This window comes from Procambarus clarkii, chromosome 64 (assembly GCF_040958095.1).
Source record: "Procambarus clarkii isolate CNS0578487 chromosome 64, FALCON_Pclarkii_2.0, whole genome shotgun sequence".
In the NCBI taxonomy this organism is placed as follows: domain Eukaryota; kingdom Metazoa; phylum Arthropoda; class Malacostraca; order Decapoda; family Cambaridae; genus Procambarus; species Procambarus clarkii.
In genome coordinates this window covers 24,686,439-24,695,812 of record NC_091213.1, presented here as the reverse complement: position 1 = coordinate 24,695,812, position 9,374 = coordinate 24,686,439, and the positions used below count along the sequence as shown (strand labels likewise).

At 47.0% G+C, this 9,374-nt stretch overlaps 2 protein-coding genes across 2 annotated transcripts in view; both read right to left on the bottom strand.

The window, feature by feature from the left end:
* Positions 1 to 555: 555 nt before the first annotated feature.
* Positions 556 to 2,508, bottom strand: LOC138354801 (uncharacterized). The gene has a single exon (XM_069309295.1). The coding sequence runs from the start codon at positions 2,506 to 2,508 to the stop codon at positions 556 to 558; it is 1,953 nt and encodes a 650-aa protein (XP_069165396.1).
* Positions 2,509 to 2,518: 10 nt separating this feature from the next.
* The window catches only part of LOC138354800 (uncharacterized), a 14,768-nt gene continuing 7,912 nt past the window's right edge, over positions 2,519 to 9,374 (bottom strand). The window contains exon 2 of the mRNA XM_069309294.1: positions 2,519 to 4,624. Coding sequence (XP_069165395.1) covers positions 2,519 to 4,624 — 2,106 coding nt within the window. The remainder of the gene's footprint in view (positions 4,625 to 9,374) is intronic.

The following is a 9,374-nucleotide window of genomic DNA, read 5'->3' as shown; positions in this document are numbered from 1 at the left end:
AGGTACTCCACTCGGCGGAGACCTGAAGGGTACCAATGCGGCAGTTGCTACCGCCAGGGTCGAAGGTGTTCCTTGTCTCGGTTCGATCTGGAAATGGAACCCTCTCGGCGGAGACCTGAAGGTTCCAGATAAAGTCACCGAAGCACACAAACACATAACACACACACACACACATGCACGCAAATACACACATCCACACAAACATACAACGGTGTTGTTAACTGCATCAATATGAAACTGTGGCAAGGGAGAAGGAGAGAGCTGGAGAGAGATTTGGAAGTGGGGGAGGGGAGGGAGGCGGGATTGGTTTTAGGTGCCTATTATTAAGTATTTTCTTTTCAAATATAGTGGGGAATGTTACTGTGGTATGGTAGTCTTGTGGTATATGATTATATGTCCCACGGTCATATGGTATATGATTATATGTCCCACGGTCATATGGTATATGATTATATGTCCCACAGTAATATGGTATATGACTGTGGGGTACTGCGTTAGCACTTTCAACCCACAATCAGTAGGTCCTCAGGCAGAATCATGCGCAGGGAGGAAGGACTAAAGTGTTTGGTTCAGATACAGTAGGAACATCGCTGGTAACACTGCACTACATTCCTTGAGTGGTACAACACTAACATGAGGTACTCCACTCCCTGGTGGCTGGAAGGTACCCATGAGGCAGTTACTACTGGCTAATACGGCACTCCCTGGTGGCTGGAAGGTACCCATGAGGCAGTTACTACTGGCTAATACGGCACTCCCTGGTGGCTGGAAGGTACCCATGAGGCAGTTACTACTGGCTAATACGGCACTCCCTGGTGGCTGGAAGGTACCCATGAGGCAGTTACTACTGGCTAATACGGCACTCCCTGGTGGCTGGAAGGTACCCATGAGGCAGTTACTACTGGCTAATACGGCAATCCCTGGTGGCTGGAAGGTACCCATGAGGCAGTTACTACTGGCTAATACGGCACTCCCTGGTGGCTGGAAGGTACCCATGAGGCAGTTACTACTGGCTAATACGGCACTCCCTGGTGGCTGGAAGGTACCCATGAGGCAGTTACTACTGGCTAATACGGCACTCCCTGGTGGCTGGAAGGTACCCATGAGGCAGTTACTACTGGCTAATACGGCACTCCCTGGTGGCTGGAAGGTACCCATGAGGCAGTTACTACTGGCTAATACGGCACTCCCTGGTGGCTGGAAGGTACCCATGAGGCAGTTACTACTGGCTAATACGGCACTCCCTGGTGGCTGGAAGGTACCCATGAGGCAGTTACTACTGGCTAATACGGCACTCCCTGGTGGCTGGAAGGTACCCATGAGGCAGTTACTACTGGCTAATACGGCACTCCCTGGTGGCTGGAAGGTACACATGAGGCAGTTACTACTGGCTAATACGGCACTCCCTGGTGGCTGGAAGGTACCCATGAGGCAGTTACTACTGGCTAATACGGCACTCCCTGGTGGCTGGAAGGTACCCATGAGGCAGTTACTACTGGCTAATACGGCACTCCCTGGTGGCTGGAAGGTACCCATGAGGCAGTTACTACTGGCTAATACGGCACTCCCTGGTGGCTGGAAGGTACCCATGAGGCAGTTACTACTGGCTAATACGGCACTCCCTGGTGGCTGGAAGGTACCCATGAGGCAGTTACTACTGGCTAATACGGCACTCCCTGGTGGCTGGAAGGTACCCATGAGGCAGTTACTACTGGCTAATACGGCACTCCCTGGTGGCTGGAAGGTACCCATGAGGCAGTTACTACTGGCTAATAAGGCACTCCCTGGTGGCTGGAAGGTACCCATGAGGCAGTTACTACTGGCTAATACGGCACTCCCTGGTGGCTGGAAGGTACCCATGAGGCAGTTACTACTGGCTAATACGGCACTCCCTGGTGGCTGGAAGGTACCCATGAGGCAGTTACTACTGGCTAATACGGCACTCCCTGGTGGCTGGAAGGTACCCATGAGGCAGTTACTACTGGCTAATACGGCACTCCCTGGTGGCTGGAAGGTACCCATGAGGCAGTTACTACTGGCTAATACGGCACTCCCTGGTGGCTGGAAGGTACCCATGAGGCAGTTACTACTGGCTAATACGGCACTCCCTGGTGGCTGGAAGGTACCCATGAGGCAGTTACTACTGGCTAATACGGCACTCCCTGGTGGCTGGAAGGTACCCATGAGGCAGTTACTACTGGCTAATACGGCACTCCCTGGTGGCTGGAAGGTACCCATGAGGCAGTTACTACTGGCTAATTCGGCACTCCCTGGTGGCTGGAAGGTACCCATGAGGCAGTTACTACTGGCTAATACGGCACTCCCTGGTGGCTGGAAGGTACCCATGAGGCAGTTACTACTGGCTAATACGGCACTCCCTGGTGGCTGGAAGGTACCCATGAGGCAGTTACTACTGGCTAATACGGCACTCCCTGGTGGCTGGAAGGTACCCATGAGGCAGTTACTACTGGCTAATACGGCACTCCCTGGTGGCTGGAAGGTACCCATGAGGCAGTTACTACTGGCTAATACGGCACTCCCTGGTGGCTGGAAGGTACCCCATGAGGCAGTTACTACTGGCTAATACGGCACTCCCTGGTGGCTGGAAGGTACCCATGAGGCAGTTACTACTGGCTAATACGGCACTCCCTGGTGGCTGGAAGGTACCCATGAGGCAGTTACTACTGGCTAATACGGCACTCCCTGGTGGCTGGAAGGTACCCATGAGGCAGTTACTACTGGCTAATACGGCACTCCCTGGTGGCTGGAAGGTACCCATGAGGCAGTTACTACTGGCTAATACGGCACTCCCTGGTGGCTGGAAGGTACCCATGAGGCAGTTACTACTGGCTAATACGGCACTCCCTGGTGGCTGGAAGGTACCCATGAGGCAGTTACTACTGGCTAATACGGCACTCCCTGGTGGCTGGAAGGTACCCATGAGGCAGTTACTACTGGCTAATACGGCACTCCCTGGTGGCTGGAAGGTACCCATGAGGCAGTTACTACTGGCTAATACGGCACTCCCTGGTGGCTGGAAGGTACCCATGAGGCAGTTACTACTGGCTAATACGGCACTCCCTGGTGGCTGGAAGGTACCCATGAGGCAGTTACTACTGGCTAATACGGCACTCCCTGGTGGCTGGAAGGTACCCATGAGGCAGTTACTACTGGCTAATACGGCACTCCCTGGTGGCTGGAAGGTACCCATGAGGCAGTTACTACTGGCTAATACGGCACTCCCTGGTGGCTGGAAGGTACCCATGAGGCAGTTACTACTGGCTAATACGGCACTCCCTGGTGGCTGGAAGGTACCCATGAGGCAGTTACTACTGGCTAATACGGCACTCCCTGGTGGCTGGAAGGTACCCATGAGGCAGTTACTACTGGCTAATACGGCACTCCCTGGTGGCTGGAAGGTACCCATGAGGCAGTTACTACTGGCTAATACGGCACTCCCTGGTGGCTGGAAGGTACCCATGAGGCAGTTACTACTGGCTAATACGGCACTCCATGGTGGCTGGAAGGTACCCATGAGGCAGTTACTACTGGCTAATACGGCACTCCCTGGTGGCTGGAAGGTACCCATGAGGCAGTTACTACTGGCTAATACGGCACTCCCTGGTGGCTGGAAGGTACCCATGAGGCAGTTACTACTGGCTAATACGGCACTCCCTGGTGGCTGGAAGGTACCCATGAGGCAGTTACTACTGGCTAATACGGCACTCCCTGGTGGCTGGAAGGTACCCATGAGGCAGTTACTACTGGCTAATACGGCACTCCCTGGTGGCTGGAAGGTACCCATGAGGCAGTTACTACTGGCTAATACGGCACTCCCTGGTGGCTGGAAGGTACCCATGAGGCAGTTACTACTGGCTAATACGGCACTCCCTGGTGGCTGGAAGGTACCCATGAGGCAGTTACTACTGGCTAATACGGCACTCCCTGGTGGCTGGAAGGTACCCATGAGGCAGTTACTACTGGCTAATACGGCACTCCCTGGTGGCTGGAAGGTACCCATGAGGCAGTTACTACTGGCTAATACGGCACTCCCTGGTGGCTGGAAGGTACCCATGAGGCAGTTACTACTGGCTAATACGGCACTCCCTGGTGGCTGGAAGGTACCAATGAGGCAGTTACTACTGGCTAATACGGCACTCCCTGGTGGCTGGAAGGTACCCATGAGGCAGTTACTACTGGCTAATACGGCACTCCCTGGTGGCTGGAAGGTACCCATGAGGCAGTTACTACTGGCTAATACGGCACTCCCTGGTGGCTGGAAGGTACCCATGAGGCAGTTACTACTCGCTAATACGGCACTCCCTGGTGGCTGGAAGGTACCCATGAGGCAGTTACTACTGGCTAATACGGCACTCCCTGGTGGCTGGAAGGTACCCATGAGGCAGTTACTACTGGCTAATACGGCACTCCCTGGTGGCTGGAAGGTACCCATGAGGCAGTTACTACTGGCTAATACGGCACTCCCTGATGGCTGGAAGGTACCCATGAGGCAGTTACTACTGGCTAATACGGCACTCCCTGGTGGCTGGAAGGTACCGATGAGGCAGTTACTACTGGCTAATACGGAAGACTTACTTCTCTTGGTTGGAAGTGCACCAGGAACCTGTCCGGCGGAGACCTGATAGTCTCACATAAAGTCACCGAGACACGCCCAATAACATAATACTAAGATGCCGACAAAAACACAACAAATTGAACGCAACAGTTCCATCAGTTTTCACACCACGAGCCTTAGATCGTTCCCATCTGAGTTAGAAGTTCATGTCTTATGAAACAGTTCCATTTAGGTTCTTAACACCATTGTTGACATTAGACAGTGGCTTATGACGTGTGTTAACAATAGTGACACGTACTGGAAACATTAATGACCAGCGTGTACCACAGTACTGCCGTGTGGCGCAGTGTTATCTCCTGTAATTACCTTGTGATCCTCACCTCGAACGATCATTAATTATAACAGTGCTGCGTTAGCGCTTTCTCCTGACAATTGTTAATTTGCGCTAACAACATTAGTATTGTTAAACATGTCTACCTTAAGAACGTGTGAACGTGAACAGCCAATCCATTAGCATGATGTCTGCCAACATCAGGAGCTTTATTGTCAATTTCAGTGTTCTCAAACAAGTTTTCATGATGACTCATCGTGGTACCGATGTGGCTGTTGTTTTGGAAACATTTCTAGATAACAGGATTCCTGAGGATTTTGCTAGGATTGTCCTTTATACTTCTTGGATGCTTATAGACAGTCGGAACCAGGGAAGCTGATTTGCAATGTATTTCTGTAAATCTGAACATGCCTAACCAATTGATGTAGTCATCGCAATTAATCTGTAAATTATGTTCTTTATAATATGCGTAAATCCCGGAACCTCAGTAGAGGAATTTTCAAAGAAAAAACCTGAGTGTTAGGATGCTTCCCAAAACAACTTTCTGATGGTTAATCTTGACTACCAACTATTGTAACAAAACTGTCAGCACATTAAACATGTGGGCGACCTCATCTAGCATCTCACACACACAGATTCTAACGAAATCTTAGTATTTATCAACCAACAAAACTTTGGTCAGCCTCCCAACTCTTATTATATGTTTTTTCCTTGACCTAAATAAAACTGATCTACATAGTGAGGATCATTACATTACTAATTACAGATCCCTGAGAAATGTTGATTCTTTACTTTGCTGGTTATTCCGACAGCCAGTGTACTGGACCACACAAGCAGAAGACAATAGTTCTAAGGAAAACTACGGAACACGCACAACAGAGAATCTCAGAGACACCCAACTGGTGTCCAACTGAGACCCTAGGCCTTCCTTGGGGTGCTACTGAGTATTGAGGTATTGCGTGATCCACGCCCCAGTCACATAAACTGCTAACCACATGCCTCTCCCAGTATTCAACCTCTCATGTAGCTAACTAACAACCGGGTACCTACTTACTGCTAGACGGACAGAGGTATTCGGTGACAGAAAATATGCAAAACCATTTCTTACCTGCATATGATTCGAAACCGGAATTTCCGATTTTTATTCGAGAACGAACCAACTGTACTACCGAAACCTTATAAATAAGCTTAGTTGTTGCAATGAACATTATGAGAACATGCTCAGTTCTGAAAACGAAGAATTTGATAACAATATTTGTCAGAAAAAACAAACATTATTATAAGAATTATAGTATTATAAGTATTATAAGAGAGAGAGAGAGAGAGAGAGAGAGAGAGAGAGAGAGAGAGAGAGAGAGAGAGAGAGAGAGAGAGAGAGAGAGAGAGAGAGAGAGAGAGAGAGAGAGAGAGAGAGAGAGAGAGTGAGAGAGAGAGAGAGAGAGAGAGAGAGAGAGAGAGAGAGAGAGAGAGAGAGAGAGAGAGAGAGAGAGAGAGAGAGAGAGAGGGAGAGAGAGAGAGAGGGAGAGAGGGAGAGAGAGAGAGAGAGAGAGAGAGAGAGAGAGAGAGAGAGAGAGAGAGAGAGAGAGAGAGAGAGAGAGAGAGAGAGAGAGAGAGAGAGAGAGAGAGAGAGAGAGAGAGAGAGAGAGAGAGAGAGAGAGAGAGAGAGAGAGAGAGAGAGAGAGAGTGAGAGAGAGAGAGAGAGAGAGAGAGAGAGAGAGAGAGAGAGAGAGAGAGAGAGAGAGAGAGAGAGAGAGAGAGAGAGAGAGAGAGAGAGAGAGAGAGAGAGAGAGAGAGGGAGAGAGGGAGAGAGAGAGAGAGAGAGAGAGAGAGAGAGAGAGAGAGAGAGAGAGAGAGAGAGAGAGAGAGAGAGAGAGAGAGAGAGAGAGGGAGAGAGGGAGAGAGAGAGAGAGAGAGAGAGAGAGAGAGAGAGAGAGAGAGAGAGAGAGAGAGAGAGAGGAGAGAGAGAGAGAGAGAGAGAGAGAGAGAGAGAGAGAGAGAGCGAGAGAGAGAGAGAGAGAGAGAGAGAGAGAGAGAGAGAGAGAGAGAGAGAGAGAGAGAGAGAGAGAGAGAGAGAGAGAGAGAGAGAGAGAGAATGTGTGCTAGGAAACAGTTTGGTAGAAAGTCGATAGGGATAGACTGAGGGTTGTGAGAGAGATTTGGGGGAGGACATTTGGTAGATTATATTTAGTGCTTTATATTTTTACCTTTAAAACTTTGGGAACTTTGTGGCGTAGTGTAAGGTATTCTCGTCTCTGAATGAGAAGGTCCCGGGACGAATCATGGGCAGGGTGCCAGGATGCAAGGGTTTCATACTGGTACGGTTAACAACATCATTGGTAACACTAACCCTTCATTCCTTGAGTGGTGCGGTGCTAGCATGAGGTACTCCATTCAGCAGGGACATGAAGGGTACCAATGCGGCAGTTGCTACCGGCTAATATGAAAGAGGGGACGTTTCCTAGGGCTGTTTCACGCCCCATAAACAACGTTGAGTTGATGTTTATGTTCCTACACGAGACTCTTCCTATCAATGCTTGTATACGAATGTTGGATATTGTGGTGTCGGACTTATGACCATTGTGGTGTGGGTGAGTCTCAACTGCAAGCTTCTTATTTTTGACGACGGGTTTCATGTTTAGTAGACTGGTTTAGTAGAATGCAACGTCGTGTCAAAATTTCAAAGCAATCGGTAAAGAGGTTTCGAAGATTTCTCTCACATGAAAAACACAGTTTTTCCAAAAACCGTGTTTTTTTCTGTCACTGATGTGACATCACTATAGTAGGTAAACAAAAACCTGCTCGGATGCGAATGGAACATTGTGTGAAAATTTCAAAGCAATCGGTGAAGAATTTTCGGAGATTAGCGATTTTGAACAAACGAACATTTAAATTTTTATTTATATATTGATTAAGTGGCTATCAGTTAGTTTTTTAAACTTTGTTCAATGTCAACAAATCTTTTTTGACTAGTTGTATATGAAAAGGGCTGCAATTGTTCCAAGCTTCACTCCTGCAGCCTAAATAGAAGGGGAGATTTAATTATTTTTAAGTGAATATTGAACATTTTTCAATAAGTTCCTACAACCACTAGTTTCAAATATAATCATTCTATAATACTTTTTGGAGCTTTTTAAAGCTCTTCTAAGGTCGTTGGTTGCTTCATATTCCAGGAGACAGTGAAGTAGTGGCTTTTCTGTGTCTGTTTGGCAGAAGATGCATTCTCTCTATCGGGGTTCACCAATCTCCCAATTGCATCTTTAAACCTAGACGTAGTCTATATAACCGAACTGCTGTTTCCCTGTGGATGCTTTTTGGGATATTTAATCTTTCTAACTTGGTGGCCTGAAGATACCATACTGCAGAGGGCGAACCTTTTGCTACTCTCTGGTGTAGATGGGCTTTGTTGAGGCTCTGTTGGATTGTTTTATGTATCATTGGATGACGAGATGCCAATTTAACAATTTCATCGGATAATGGGATTCTCATTTAATGGGATTCCAACATGGGATGGTGTTAGGGTCGGCTTGGGCCAGTATCCAGATGCTTTCTGTTTGTGTGTTTGATAACCTCTTCCTCTTGATCCTACCCCAAGTTGATGGTAAGTTTTCAAGAACTAGCTGTGGCAAGTAGTACTGCAAAGAATAATTGGTGATAAACTGTTCACACTTACACCTTCACTAATATATATATATATATATATATATATATATATATATATATATATATATATATATATATATATATATATATATATATATATATATATATATATATATATATATATATATATATATATATATATATATATATTATTAAAAATGACCGAAAAAGTAAGATTAATAATTCTAACACGAATTTTCTCAATCTTTCGTACATTACGCTTCACTGATGGAGGTAAATCAAAAATCACTTCTCCAAAATTCATTTTTATTTCTAGTCTGACGCGACACGGGCGCGTTTCGTAAAACTTATTACATTTTCAAAGAATTCACAAATACACAACTGATTAGAACTTACGTATCTCCGATTTTATATCTACATTTGAGTGAGGTGGGAGGGGTGATGTGGCATTAACACAAGACAGAACAAGAGGGGATATTAATAGGGTATTAAAAGTATCAACACAAGACAGAACACAAACAATGGGTATTGAATAGAAGTGTTTGTAGAAAGCCTATTGGTCCATATTTCTTGATGCTTCTATATTGGAGCGGAGTCTTGAGGTGGGTAGAATATAGTTGTGCAATAATTGGCTGTTGATTGCTGGTGTTGACTTCTTGATGTGTAGTGCCTCGCAAACGTCAAGCCGCCTGCTATCGCTGTATCTATCGATGATTTCTGTGTTGTTTACTAGGATTTCTCTGGCGATGGTTTGGTTGTGGGAAGAGATTATATGTTCCTTAATGAAGCCCTGTTGCTTATGCATCGTTAAACGCCTAGAAAGAGATGTTGTTGTCTTGCCTATAT